General features: G+C 42.5%; 1 protein-coding gene across 1 annotated transcript in view; it reads left to right on the top strand.

Moving 5' to 3' along the window:
* The window catches only part of PLPPR4 (phospholipid phosphatase related 4), a 48,158-nt gene that overhangs the window by 14,980 nt on the left and 18,243 nt on the right, over nucleotides 1–14,935 (top strand). Inside the window, exon 2 of the mRNA XM_054038701.1 lies at nucleotides 6,889–7,074. Within this exon, the coding sequence (XP_053894676.1) occupies nucleotides 6,889–7,074 (186 nt within the window). The remainder of the gene's footprint in view (nucleotides 1–6,888; nucleotides 7,075–14,935) is intronic.

The raw sequence follows: 14,935 nt of genomic DNA, 5'->3' as shown, positions 1-14,935 counted from the left end.
GAACCGGGAAAGCTGGAGCCCGGGAAGGAGGCGGCTGTGCGCTCGGATGTTGCCGCTGCCTCTGTGCCCCGGCAGATCGGCAGATCGTGGGAGTTGTAAGTTTTGCTGCAGCCACTCACACTCGGGGTCCCCTTACCATGCCTCCCCATTTTCGCGGACATGTTCGGCTTTTTGGAAATTCCTCCCAGCTGAGCCCACAAGGTTTAATATTTCATGCAGGTAAAGATTTAGTGAGAAGTCTTCGCTAGGTGAGTTGTTGTAAAGACGTGAATCAGAGCTGACCATCAAGGTGTTTAGTTTTTTAGTCAGGGAATTTATGATTTTTGTGTTCCCTGAGCATCAGCAAAATACTGCCATACTGGGGGGACCAGATTGCATTTTCTTTGGCAGAATAATAGGCTTTTCCAACTGGGAATGTGTTTTTTATTTGTGTCTTTCCTTTTGTTTAAGAAACATATATTTTGGTCCTAAAGGTCTTGACAGTGTCATTTAATGAAACAGTCAATATTTGCTTGCTAGTGACTCAGAGCAAACATCACTTGCAGAGAAAATGAAGCTTTGATTTGGAAAATTCTCCAAGGGGGAGATAAACCTTGTTTTTTTTTTCTGAGGGCTGGACAGCATGGTTATCATCTGGCAACGCTTCAGTTCTGTCACTTTGTTGATGTTTGGCCTCAGTGACTGAGAAGTTGTAACTTTCAGGATTGCAGCAAGGTGTGCATCAGATAGTTGTGTTCGGTATTCTGACTTGTTTATATTCATTGTGGAAAAGAGTGATGCTGCCTCCATGGCTGACTCCGCCTGGCAACTAATGATGCTGCCTCCATGGTTGACTCTGCCCAGCAACTAGTGATGGTATCTCTGTCCCTCTCCCCCAGCCAATGGGATCTGTGGGGGGCGGTGCCTGCAGCCAACATTGCTGGCAGCATGTCTGCTTGTGTCTCTCCTCTGTGGGCCACAGTGGGGAGGTTCTCGGGCTGCACATGGTCCGCAGGCTGGGACTTTGAGACCCCTGCTCTAAATCATTAATGAAAATACTGATTAGTACCAGACCCAGGACTGACCCCCTGTGGGACTCCCACTTGACTAGACATTCCCCCCTCCCTCAGTTTGACAGCAAACCATTGATGACTACTCTTTGAATATGGCCACAAAGGCATATGCAGTGCAGAGTGGCTGGTGCCTGGCTTTCCCCCCTCCCATGCACTCGAAACTATGAATGAATGAGTTTACAAAAATCTCTTGGAGGGGCTACCACCAAATCTGGGACCTTTTCTGCAAGATTTGGGTCTTGCTGACTAATTAGAGCTCCTTTGCTTTGCACTACACCATGCAACACAAAGGAGCATTTGGCCTTTATTCTTCTCCTGAAAGTATTTGTATATATGTTTATCTCTTGTTAAGCTTTTTGGGGAATGGCATGATAGGGCTAGGTTCCCTGCAATATAAATAATAATCATCATAGTAATGAATAATACAACTCTTCGGCTTAAGAAAGCCTCTTAACTAGAGTGGGGAGAGGAGGTTGTTTCTTTTTCATGAAAATTTGACAAAAAATGGGCAACATTTGAAGTTTTGTAACCAGCTCTTCTCCTAACTGTGCTGATTATGATCCTGATACAAAGTTCTTTGAAACCAATTAGAATCTTTCCATTGATTTCACTAGGTTTGGATCAGATATTCTATTTTCAGGGATAAATTATAATCCAGAGCAGAGGTTACAAGTCAGAAATTTCTTAATCGACTGAGCATGTCAGAATATGAAGACTCATTAGCCCAGGTCTTTGGGTTTACTTTTTTTATTCCAATTAGAAATACGAAAAAGAATTTCTATTTTGTAATTAAAACAATGCACATTATTACCATCTAATTATGTCTGACATGTTCAGGGTGTCTAAAGCTAATGCCTGTAATTACAACGCTAATGCTGCCCTAAGCAGAATACTCAATAAATATTCATATTTTTAAACAGCCACTTAGAATTATTTAGAATAGTGAGCAAACACTTATATTGTCTTTGCCTTTTAGAAGATGCATTTTATATTTAGGTTCATAAAAAAGATATGAGAACAAGACATCCTATGGGACCTGACATACAGTATATTGCAAATTGTCTATAAAAGTATTTGTTAGTATTGCTGAGGAATTATTGTAGGGGTTATTAGGCCTTTATAGTTATTTTTTTTTTTTTGGTGAGGGTGGAGGGTTATGTTTCGAAAGAATATGGTAATCCTAGAAGTGAAAAGCACAATGGAGTCCTATCCTTTGTTGGGGTTCCTAAGCACCACCGTTAAATGTGGATGTTTCCTGGATTTTGTAATTAGCAATAATACAACTGCAGTTAGCATATGCAGAATGCAGATCCCTCTGAAAATGATCTGTATGCACATTAACTCATTATACTACATCACTATGTAAAATATTACATATTTAATAATAGCTGAATCTCATTATATAAATGCAATTATATAGGTGGGAAACAGTCAGATAGGAAATATGGACTTGTGGGTAACATACTGCCCTAAAATTCAAGAAATCTGGGTCCACTCCAGTGTGACCTGGAGCAAATCACATAATCTCTTTGTGCCTTAGCTCCCCATCTGTAAGAAGTAGGATAATTATTCCTTTGCCTACCTTGTTGATTTCGCTCTTGGAGGCCACTGTCTCTAATTATGTGATTTGTACAGCACCTAGCACAATGTGGCCCTGATCTCGGTTGACGCCCCTAGGTACTACTGTAATGCAAATTAAATAATGATGTTGGTGTCAGATTTTACAATTGCCTAAACCATGATGTGTGGTGTCAGTGAAACCACACTGTGTGTGGGCCTAGGTGTTGGTATTTAGCCATGATGGATTGGTGCATAGGGTTACCATATTTTGAGCCTCCAAAAGGAGGACACTCCACGGGGCCCCGGCCCCGCCCCCAGCCCCACCCCCGCCCCAACTCTGCTCCTTCCCCAAAGTCCCCGCCCCAACTCCGCCCCCTCCCCTGCTTCCCGCGAACATTTGATTCGTGGGAAGCCTGAAGCAGGTAAGGGGGGTGTGGGGGGAGGAGGCGCGGCCCAGTCTGGCCCCCCCGGCCTCTCCAGCTTGGGTCAGCTCGGGCCCTGGGGTGCTGGCCCCAGGCCCGAGCACCCCCGGCCCTGGGCCCGAGCACCCCCGGCCCGCCCAGCACTGCCGGTCCCCGGCCCGGTCCCCAGCCCGGCCCCGGGCCCCCAGCCGAGCACCCCCGGCCCGCCCAGCACTGCCGGTCCCCGGCCCGGTCCCCAGCCCGGCCCCGGGCCCCCAGCCGAGCACCCCCGGCCCGCCCAGCACTGCCGGTCCCCGGCCCAGTCCCCGGCCCGGCCCCGGGCCCCCAGCCGAGCACCCCCAGCCCGCTCGGCGCCCCCCGGCACTGCCAGTGCTTGGCGCCCCCCCGGCACCGCCGGCACCGCCGGCCCCAGGCCCCGCTGGCCCCCGGCCCCGCCGGCCTCAGGCACCGTCGGCCCCCGGCGCTCGGCGCCCCCGGCACCGCCGGCGCTCAGCCCCGCCGGCACTCGGCACCCCCGGCACCACCGGCGCTCGGCGCCCCCGGCACTCGGCACCCCCGGCACTCGGCGCCCCCGGCGCTCGGCACCGCCGGCCCCCGGCGCTCAGCGCCCCCGGCGCTCGGCACCGCCGGCCCCCGGCCCAGCTCCCGGCCCAGCACCGCCGGCCCCCGGCCCAGCCCCGCCGGTCCCGATTTTCCCGGACATGTCCGGCTTTTTGGGATTTCCCCCCAGACGGGGATTTGGAGCCCAAAAAGCCGGACATGTCCGGAAAAATCCAGACGTATGGTAACCCTATTGGTGCAGAGATTCACTGGCCCAGGTGGAGCTAAGGTAGGATTGTGCCACTATCCCTCTCTCAGTTTTACACTGGTTGGGGACAATACGTACGCAGTACCATTCCACTGAATGGTCCTCTCCTAACCTCCCCCAAGCTGAGGCACAAAGAGACTATGTGATTTGCTCCAGGTCACACAGAAGTGGAACCCACCTCAACAGCTCTGGGTGAGTGCATTGGGGAGGATAAGGGGATACACCACTATATTTGTGCACCCAGAAGCAGTCTCAATAATCCCCTGAGCACAGGGACTGTGACTGTCCCTTACAGCTGCTGGGGGAGAAAACAGGGGGAAAGCTCCTTGCATATCCATGCAATCATACTGAGTTACTACACATGCAGGACTGCCACTGAAAAAAAAGGGAGTGCCCAGTGTGAGATGAGAATTAAACAATTCATCTAACTAAAAAACTTTGCTACTTCCAATGATGGCAGAAATGACAAAATTCAAATTGGATGCATTTACTCTTTATATAAGTAAATCTAATGGATTTCTTGTGTTATTTTCAAGACACTCTTGGGAATGCCACTCTTCGCTTTATTCAAGATATCAATTCACATTCCTTTCCTCTGCAATCACAATCAGCCTAAAAAATGAAATTACAACACAATCAACCTGACCATTGAGAACAAGGCATTCCTTAGACAACCTTCAGCGCACTTTTCATAGCAATACTTTTGAAGACGAGCTAAACTCTGCAGCTCTTTGTACTGTGTAGCACTTCAAAGCAAAGCTGCTATTTTCAAAAACCAAGCCCCATTATAAACCCTGTTTCAGTGGAGTCCAGCTAACAACCACCCTACACCTAAAATTAAATTAAAAAAAAAAACTGCACTAAAAAACACAAACATTTTAAAGTTTGGAAATGGCCAATTAATGGATCCAGAAAGTTTCCCACTGCCCTTTACAAAACATTATCATTCATTATCTTGTCACCTGACATACATTGCACTCCCAGTCTTCACTCCATTTTACTCTAGAATGGAAATAAGTAAAATGTATCATTTTGATTTTATCAGTTTTTATGAAATGTGCAAGGAAGATTTCAAAAGCAGCATAATCCAGTGGTACATTAAGTTCTGAAGAAAAACTGTACATTTTCTCAGTGTGATGTGTTGGCATAGAAGAATATTTTCTGCAAGGGAAATAGAATAATTCATGTTTGGTGCTATGAAATATCTTCACTGTATGGTGCTGTAGGTATATGCAAGTCTGTGCGGACCTTGTAAGTTTGTATTTTTAGCTATATTAAGAAGTGAAGAGAAAGCAAACGTAACAGCCATCTTCAAAATAAGAAGGAAGAGTAATGCTAGCAATTACTGTTCCATCAGTCATATTTACCTTCAGTGCCACAGGGAACTGCAAATATCACCTCCTGGTGTCAGCCAGGTTTATTACATCCCAAGGGGTTTCAGCCTAAGGGAGGGCAGGCAGTGTGTTTCTACTGTGGCCCTTCTTACTGGGTGACGCTGGGTAAATGCAGATTTAAGTTCTATTGAGCACTCAGTGAGGACCTCATCAATGAAAACTGACAAGCAAGGGGATGCAGTAGGGTGACCAGATGTCCCGATTTTATAGGGACAGTCCCGATTTTTGGGTCTTTTTCTTATATAGGCTCCTATTATCCCCCACCCCCGTCCTGATTTTTCACACTTGCTGTCTGGTCACCCTAGGATGCAGTGAATCATCATATGCTGCTGTCCCCCAGCCAAGCTGCCTCCCCCACCCACCACTGGTCACTTTGTGGACTGTACTGGCCCTTGCATGCACCCTCGTAGAAAGGTGCTTTTGCCTGCTTGCCATTGCCACAGCTTCCCTGGTACATTGTCTGCCAAAGAGGGCCCTCTGATAGAATCGGTGCTTTCAGAAGCTCATGGAGAGCCTGGGTGAAGTTTCCCCGTTAAGTCTAACTTTTATCCCTAATGAATTAATGGAACTAATCTCTAAAGGATAAAATCACTAAACATCTAGATAAAGGAACCATGACCCATAATCATCTGTGTTTTCTGCAGGAGTAAATCTTGCCAAGCAAAGTTAATTGTTTTTTTTTTTAATAGAAAAAAGCCTTCACCCACAATGAATAGGTGAAGGCAATTCACTCTCTCTCTATATATATAAAAGAAAAGCATTGGATACAATTAAATTAAATCTTCCTTTGAAATTGAACTCAAATTGGCTGGGGTCTATATACTGTCATGTGAATTGAAAACTGGTTGAAGTACCCTAAACAAAAGGCAATGATAAACAGCAAAGCATTGATTAGGATAAAAGGTGGCTGTTGGTGTACTTCTGGGGCAAGTGTAAAGTCTGGTCTGATTGAACAGCTTATAAAACATATGTGAAAGAACAAGGGTGTGTGAAACATTTGATGAATACGTCATTCAGGCAGGAAACAGAAACAATAACGTGATTTAGCTGAACAATCATTCACTATAAATAGCAGATAGTCAGTCTTCATTAACAACCCATATGTTGGCATGTATTTGTGTAATCTTTTTGACAAACAATTATAAATAGGAAATGAGGCCCCAATCCTGTAACAAGTTGACCACTGCACCTGTATGTAGTAATCCTTGGGGGTCCACACATGTGAAGAGGTCATCCTGAATTCACTATGTTGCAGGATTGGAGCGTACTTTTGAAAAATCAAAGTCTGTTCATGAATGTCTCACAGATGAAAAGGCTAAATTGCTTGGGAAATAAGATTGCAACAAATAGTTTGACCAGCTCAATTGACTAAGGCAGTGGTGGGAAACTGGTGGCCCACGGGCCGCACCCGGCCCATCAGGGTAATCCGCTGGTGGGCCACAAGACAGTTTGTTTACATTGACCATCCACAGGCATGACCGCCCACAGCTCCCAGTGGCCACGGTTCACGGTTCCCAGCCAATGGGAGCTGCAGGAAGTGGCGTGGGCTGCAGGTTGTTGCTTTTGCAAAAATATTATAGGGTTTTTTGAGTGTTTAGGTTTATTATTACAAAGAAATAACAATGAATTGTTTTTCCTTCCTTCCTTTCCAGTTGCCCATACTAGCATCTTCTGTAGTTAGTCTCTATTTTCTTGAACTTACTGATGTCTTCAAGCCAGTTCACTCTGGATTCAGCTGCTATGACAGGAGTCTGAGTATGCCATACATTGAACCTACACAAGAGGCTGTTCCCTTCCTGATGTTGCTTAGTTTGACTTTTGCTGGACCTGCAATCACGGTAAGTTATGGGAATGTTCACCTGCCTCCCTTAAAAAAAGATTTAGGAGCAGATCTTCAGTTGGTGTAAAGCAACATGGCTCCATTGACCTCAATGAATTACATGAACTGATGATCTGATTGTTAGGTTTTAACATGCAATTTTTATCCTTCTATAACAAGTGTTAATAGGGGTCCCAAACTTTACAACAGAAAAAGTGGGTTTTTTTTAAATCTCTTAATGACTTTTAATAGGGTTTAGGGTTCCCAAATCACTTGGGCAATTTTGAAAATTTTAACCATTAATCCTAAGTAGTACAGTTATGAAATAAGAATAAAACATTCACCATACTGAAATTAACAATGGAATCTCTCTCTCTCTCACTCACACACACACACACACACACACACACAAATGAAATGTTAAAGTATCTTAAAAGGCTGAGAGTAAATAAGAAAGTTTCCTTCTTAACTGTTTATATTGTGGTGCCAATCGGAATGCATAGTCAGGCAAAGGCTATCATGGAAAACACTCTTAAATGCAAATTAATTTTGTTCTCTCCTTTTCACTCAGACTTCAAATACCTTTTCACATGTGCTAACGTTTTTGTCAAGTAAATATTTCTGTGGTTACAGAGCCAGAGCCAAATTTTGCTCTGAGTTACTGTCAAGCAATCTACAATTCCAAAGAACACTCACTGTAGTTGCCTAGGTATAAAGACAACAAAATGGAGCCTAGTACAAGTTTCTACACAATGTGAAAAAAACCCTTAACACTGTCTTAAAATGACTCCTAATAGCACACCAGTAAATTATGGTTGAGATTTACCCCTCCCTGAGCAAGTTGGCTTTGTGCAGAGAACAAAGATGGGTGGGAGGGATAGAATTCACCTTTTACAACCTGGGATGAAAAGCAGGCTGTGTAAGGCTGTTCATTCAGTGCATATCCCAGCCTCCTCCACAGTGGTTTTTGACCATTCATTTGCATAAATTGAGATCCCACTGACTACCCATTGGCCAATCAAACAACTCCTTAACACTGACCTAATTAAAACTAGCATAAAGATCATTCCCTCTGTAGCCCACAGGAGAGACTGTGGAGTTCCACCCAGGCCCTCTTTGCTATGGGCATGAACGTTAGAGGGCGTGCATGGATCTTCTGTCCCTTTGTGAACATCACCCTATATAAATCACTGTTCTATATATTATGCTGAATGAAATAGTGTTTGTACAGGACCTTTCATAGTCTTGTTAATGAGCGAGATCACTAGAGCAGGATTATTTTTTGGCAAATGGAGATTACACTCAGCAGTGGCTCAGATGTAGTTTTAGATATAACAGCCAGGTTTCTTCAGTGAGTGAATATTGATCATGACGCTGTGGTTATTTATTATTCTTTCCAAAACTGCCCTGGAGTATCTAACTTGTAAGCTATAGGATGGGCAAGAAGGAAACTAGTTCAATGGCTCATCCAGAGGGAGAACAAATTGTTAACAGAACAGAACTTTCCCAATACAGCACTTAAATATCAGTGTATGAGCAATTCAACCCCTTTTTATAGTAAATGAAATAAAATGTCTGATCTTCACTAGTAATAATAACCCTGCTGGAATTACAATGTGAAGGTAAAATGAAATGTAAAGACTTTATTTTTATGTACAGTTAGAGTGCTGTCTACACTGCTTTACTGGGGCACTCATTTGCTCATTTAACTGTGTACTTAGATACCTCAATGCTATAGCTACCTCTAGTACACAAGGACCGGCAGGCCAACTGACAAATTCATCCTTGTTCCTAGACTGCATTGAGTTTAACCAGGGATTAATTCATTCCTTTGTGCTTTATCGGAGAATCTGAAATTGTGAAAACTCTAAAATGCGACCCTGCATATATAGAAATGCAGAGAAGGGGTGAAATCATGCCCCCATTGAAGTCAATGCCCAATCTCGCATGGAGCTCAGTGGAGCCAGGAATTCACCCTATCAGTTTTTAAACAGAGGTGTGGCACTCTGGTTAACATCTGTGTCATTATTTCTGTTCAGGTATCCCGCCTTTTTGAATGTGAAACTCAATGAATGACAAATTTCCTTGAAAGTGACCTATGGGCCCTGTATATACACTGGGAGAACTTTGCTAAGTACAATCATGTTCATAAACTGGTAGGAAGCTCACCTACGTTCTTTATCATACTTGAACAGCTGCTCCTCTCTTGCCCATAGTCCCTTCCATCTCACCGAGGAATTTCTCCTCAGGATCATTCATGTTGGTGTGCACCTAATTTCAGTATTGCCAGCCCAAGCATTTCAAAATCATGAGTGGAACCCAAAAAGTCATGTGATTGACTTAAAAATCACGAGGGTCTTTTTTTTTTTTTAAATGGTGTCTTTTTATAGGCCTCATGTAAATAATATGGTTTCAGCAGGGGCTTTAAGAAAAATAAGAAAATATGAAATATCACGACACTTGTGATAAAAACAAGAGATTGGCAATGTTGCTGTTTATGTGGCCATCTTGGGCTTATTCACTGCTGCCTAAACTGGATCCAAAATGTTTGCCCCTGGAAAACAGATTGGCTGGGTAACTAGGTTTTTTTTTTAAATTCTGTCAGAATGGATTTTCACACTGGCATCTACAGGGAACAACTGCAGGAGTCATACTGAAGTCATACAGGCTCAAGGACTATGAGACAGATGCAGTCTTGGCATAAGTGCACTGAACTTTATTGATTTCAGTGGATTTACACCAAAGCTGACTATTAACAGACACTTTCGATGGAGGTAATCTCTGTTCTGGGAGCACTTCTAGCCTGAATGGAAGAACCATGATATATTAGGAGTTTTTCATATCTTTTTTGACACTGGATCCATAGGACTTATTTAGTCATGGCTCTGGGCCAGAGACTGGGCTAGATGATCTAGTGACATCCCTTCCAGTCCCACATTTCTGTGATTCTATGTACCAGTCAACTGGAATGCTCTTAGATTGCAAAACAGTTCCTATTTTAACCCCTTGATTTTATATGCTCATAATGTACTCAGCCACCCATTGGATGGAAATTTTCAATACTTTGTATATGCCTGAAGATTATGTTTTCTAAGGGCTCATTTATACAAACACTTAGATCACGAGAAATTTTTCCTGCATAGCAAACTGGGTCCACATGGAAACTGGGTCCACATGGACAGGCTAGTTCAGGGTAGATTTATACCAGAGCTTGCTGCGAACTATGTGTTTGTGTAGACAAAACCTAAGTCTGAGCAAAATCCCTTGAACTAGGCTTCAGTTCAGTGAGAATGCAAAAAAAAAAAAAAAAAAAACGTTCCCATTTTAAACAGTTCTAATCACAATGCTGTTTTAGACAGGACTAAATGCAAAAAAAGGCTGAAAATTAAAACCTACCTTGAAAATAATCCTCACTGATGACTAGTGATTTTTCTTGCTTTAAAAAAAGATGGTTTTGATTTGCCAGTTATGGTTATTTTAAAATTGTATGAGACTGCAGTAGAAAATGTTGTCATCAATAAGTGCATACTTAAGCCCTGGTCTTGCAAAGATTTACATGTGAGATTATTTTATGCATGTGAGTAGTCCCAGTGAGTCAGCGATACTACTCATGCATCTAGTTAAACAGATGTGTAAATCAAGTAGGATTACGGAATAAAAGAAAGGTGCATTGTACATACATCACAGCTAGTTTATTTGTGTGTTTTTTAAAACTATCTTGCTGACTTTAAGCATTCATAATGTTGAAACTCCTGAAGCCATTTTCTCCAAACTTGGCTTGTCTATAATTGCCTGAGTATTTTTTTAAATCTTTTTGAGACTTAAATACTGAGCCAAATTTGAAGAAAATAAGTCCAGAAGCTTCAAAGTTATAACCATTAATTAACAGCAAGCTCTAGGAATGCCTTAATTCATGCATACTGATAAGGACATACACCAGTACATTTCCTTACCAAAATGTGTACTTAGCTTGCATTAATAATAGAAACTAATGACATTTGTATTCACCAGTTGGCTGTTACTCACTGGTTCCTGTGAATTATGGAACTAGAGCTTCATTTTTTCTTCTTTCCTTTAAATAAAGATCCTAGGAAGTTAGATGCACAAAGAATATACTTATGCAAAATTCAAGTTGCACAGTTAAGTATTTTGTATTTAAATTTTAATTAATTTTCTAAGAAATCATAATTCATACAAAAGATGCAATATATAAAATGAAGCACCAAGAACCATACCAGGAACTCCAATAAAGTAACATATAATTTCCAGGAGCCTAAGAGATCTGTACATGAATTACTACATTATGGGAGCAACAGGAACTCAATATCATGTAAAAAATCCCTCATATACAAAATCATGTTGATGCAATATTTAATAATTTTTAAAGATCATGTCTAACAAAAAGGAAAAGGGAGAAGGAAAACAAATCCCTTCTGAACCCCCAACCTCAATCCCTACCCAGAGGCCTAGGACGGTAAAAACAGTAAGAGCAGGAATCAGTTTGTCTATGTTATCTGGTGAGATATTCACTTGCTTTATTCCATGTTTAGACTAGAGTATGTTTTAGGTCTATTTCCTTTAGAGCAGTGTTTCTCAAACGTGGGCAGCCACTTGTTCAGGGAAAGTCCCTGGCAGGCCGGGCCGGTTTGTTTACCTGCCACGTCCACAGGTTTGACCAATTACGGCTCCTACTGGCTACATGGTTCGCCGCTCCAGGCCAATGGGGGCTGCAGGCAGGCCGGCTCTACCATTTTTGCCGCCCCAAGCAAAAAAAAAAAAAAGCCACCTGAACTGCCGAAGTAAAAAAAATAAAAAGCTGCCCAAACTGCCGCAGCAAAAAAAAAAAAAAAAAAGCCGCCCGAACTCAGAGTGCCGAAGCAAAAATAAATAAATAAAATTTTAAAAGCCACTCGGACTGTGCTGCCCCAAGAATGGACGGAATGCCATCCCTTAGCATGTGCTGCCCCAGGCACGTGCTTCGTCCGCCTGGAGCCAGCCCTGACTGAAGGAAGGGTGGCAGGCACGTCCCTCGGCCCGCTCTGCTTCCTGCAGCCCCCATTGGCCTGAAGGCCAATGGGAGCCGCAATCGGCCGAACCTGCAGACGCAGCAGGTAAACAAACCAGCCTGGCCCACTGGGGGCTTTCCCTGAACAAGCGCCGGCCATAGTTTGAGAACCACTGCTTTAGAGTAAATAGTCATTACTACAGTACTACTAACTTATTTTCCCAACTATTATTTTAGGAGAATCTGTGTCATTCCATTTAAACCACATTAGTTTTTGCTCACTATCAGTTCCATAAAACAGTAGCAGTTTTTAACTGGACTTATTTGCAGCTCTGAGGTGCCTCCTAAAATAACTGTACTTGGTGTACACACACAGATATATATATTTACACATTTACACACACAGGATTTTTTTTCCTGTAACTCTCAGTGACAAGACCACTCCGAAACATATGTATTAAACTCTCAGAATGGGTACTGCATCTCCAGCATTTGCCCGAGTTACAATCTGACCCCCGTTCACTTCAATGGGCTTTGAATCAGGCCTCTAATATTTTTTCCACTTATAAGGAAAATAAAAGCACTTTAAAGCATACAAATTTCATATGATGTGGTTGATTTAGCCATGTCAATGTATGTTAGACAGCTAAAGACTGTTAGGTTGCACAAAGGGAGCAATCTGCTTTGTCACAGAGTAACAGAATGTTAGATCATATAGTTTATCAGATAGTTTGCAAGTTTGATTGACAGTACCAAAGCAGAAAGAATAGAGGAGCAGCTTTATATTGTCCCCTTCTCAGTCAACACAACTACCCAGTTAGGTAAAATAAAATAAAAAGTCCCAGAAATATTTAGTAAAATGGCACAACTTTTGGCTTTGCCAGGGGCCAAGCTTTTGTCCTGTAAATTACCTAATTACCTAAGAAGGAGAGCACATTCACAATCTGCTGAATCTGCCAGCCCTAATCTCTAACATGATTAATCCAGTTCTCAGGAAAGACATCAACATATTCAGCTGAATCTACTACCCCATGTTGTCCGCTTTGTTTGGTTTCCCTTCTATAACACAAGACAGTCTATCTTTCCAGGTTTTTTCCCCATGCCAAATATCCCCTGGTGCTTGCCAAAAGCTATTTAAGATTCTGTAAAATTTTAATTTAAAATCCAATTGCTTGCTCCTGGACAAAGTCTTAGCATTATAATGGCGATACTGAGATGGATAATAATGTTATAGACCCTGTGAAATTAACTCTTGGCTAATAAAATTCTCTACATCTCCTCTACCATTGACTTTCCCATATACTGACGCAATCTTCACTGCATTTATTTTGCTCTAGGGGAAGAAAGGAAACTCAATTAAGACCAAATGTGTGGTCAGCAGGGGGTTGATTGTCCAGAAACTGCTGTCCCATTTAATTTCCACTCCCCCCATGTATCACTGAGATAGTACAATGCGTCAGCACTTGTCTGATGGTTCCATCAGGTCGTACATAGTTTAAGTCTTAATTTTATTTTATGTTTAAGTTTCTAGCGTTCAGCTGCATTGCAAATCTTTTGAATCACACCTTGCACAGTGCTGTTTTATTGAATCTGCAGACAAACAATCAATCTGTTCTGAGGTCTGAACTGCCCATTCACATCAGTGCAGTGTTAACTCTGAAGTCTAACAACAATATACATGCCAACATAAGAGCTGGACAAAATATTTCAGCCAAAATGTTTTGGTGAAAAATGCAGATTCATTGACACTAAAACATTTTGCAGAGATGTGTCTGTTCCGCCAAATTGTTTATGAAAAAAACATAAAGAAAGAGTCTAAGCATTTTGTTTCAACATTTTCTGAAGGAAATATTTCAGTTTTCAATTTGAAATTATTTTTGTTTTGAATATTTTTTCAATTTCATTTAAAAATATATAAAAATGTTTAAAATACCTTTGAAAGTGAAACAAAACATTTAGTTTCAGGTTGAACAAAACGTTTCATTTGACATCCACCGACACATTTTTTTTTCTTTTCAATTCTCCAAAAGTTTTGACCCAAAATGATTTTTTTTTAAAGATTTTTCAAAATTGTCAGCAAATCAAAAAAATCACTTATTCACACAGCTCTGGTCAGCCTTGTTGACATAACTATTTCACTGCTGAGAATTTTAGCAGAAACATCAAATAAATCTGAGTGTGTGGAATTTAGGATCATGGCCATGGCTTCCAAAGAGCAGCATCACACTTTCCTCCTTGTAACAGGGTGACTTGCCATGGGCAAGCCAACCCTGATTACAGAATGAGCCCCACTTGAGGGGAATCAGGGACTTTCCTATAAGGAGCCATAGTAAGGGAGAAGCTCAGAAAGCCCTAGTGAGATTGCAGTGAGTGAGAGAGGCTCCTGCAGGGAAGACCCTGAGACTAGGGGAATTGGTACAGCTAGGAAGGACTGGGAGTAGCCTGCCAACACAAGAAGGACTTTGCCCAGACCAAGGGAGTTGGGCTGTACCTGGCTGGAGAGAAGACTTTTATATTTAGTTTTGAACTTTATAAATCAGCCCCTAAGGAAGGCTGTTGTGATTGGACTGGAAACCCAGTGTGGATTTTATTTGGGGATTCAAGAAGGGAAACTGAGATCAGGGGTTGCATACAGGCAGGGTTGCCCTGAGGCCACCAGGGTGGAGTGAAGCAGCAACTCATCTGCACTTCTACTTTCTCCTTCCTAGTGCCACTCTAACCCCTCAGTAGGCTTGCCATTTCTCTCACTTTGTTAATTTACATGGCCATACAGACAGAACCCCAGTCTCTGCAGTGGATCTGGTTAAAAACCAAGCCCATTACACAATTAGGGAAGAACAAGCTGTCATGGAATTTTAGGCTGCCAGGGATTGCT

This window comes from Malaclemys terrapin, chromosome 8 (assembly GCF_027887155.1).
Source record: "Malaclemys terrapin pileata isolate rMalTer1 chromosome 8, rMalTer1.hap1, whole genome shotgun sequence".
In the NCBI taxonomy this organism is placed as follows: domain Eukaryota; kingdom Metazoa; phylum Chordata; order Testudines; family Emydidae; genus Malaclemys; species Malaclemys terrapin.
This window is presented reverse-complemented; position numbering and strand designations above follow the sequence as displayed.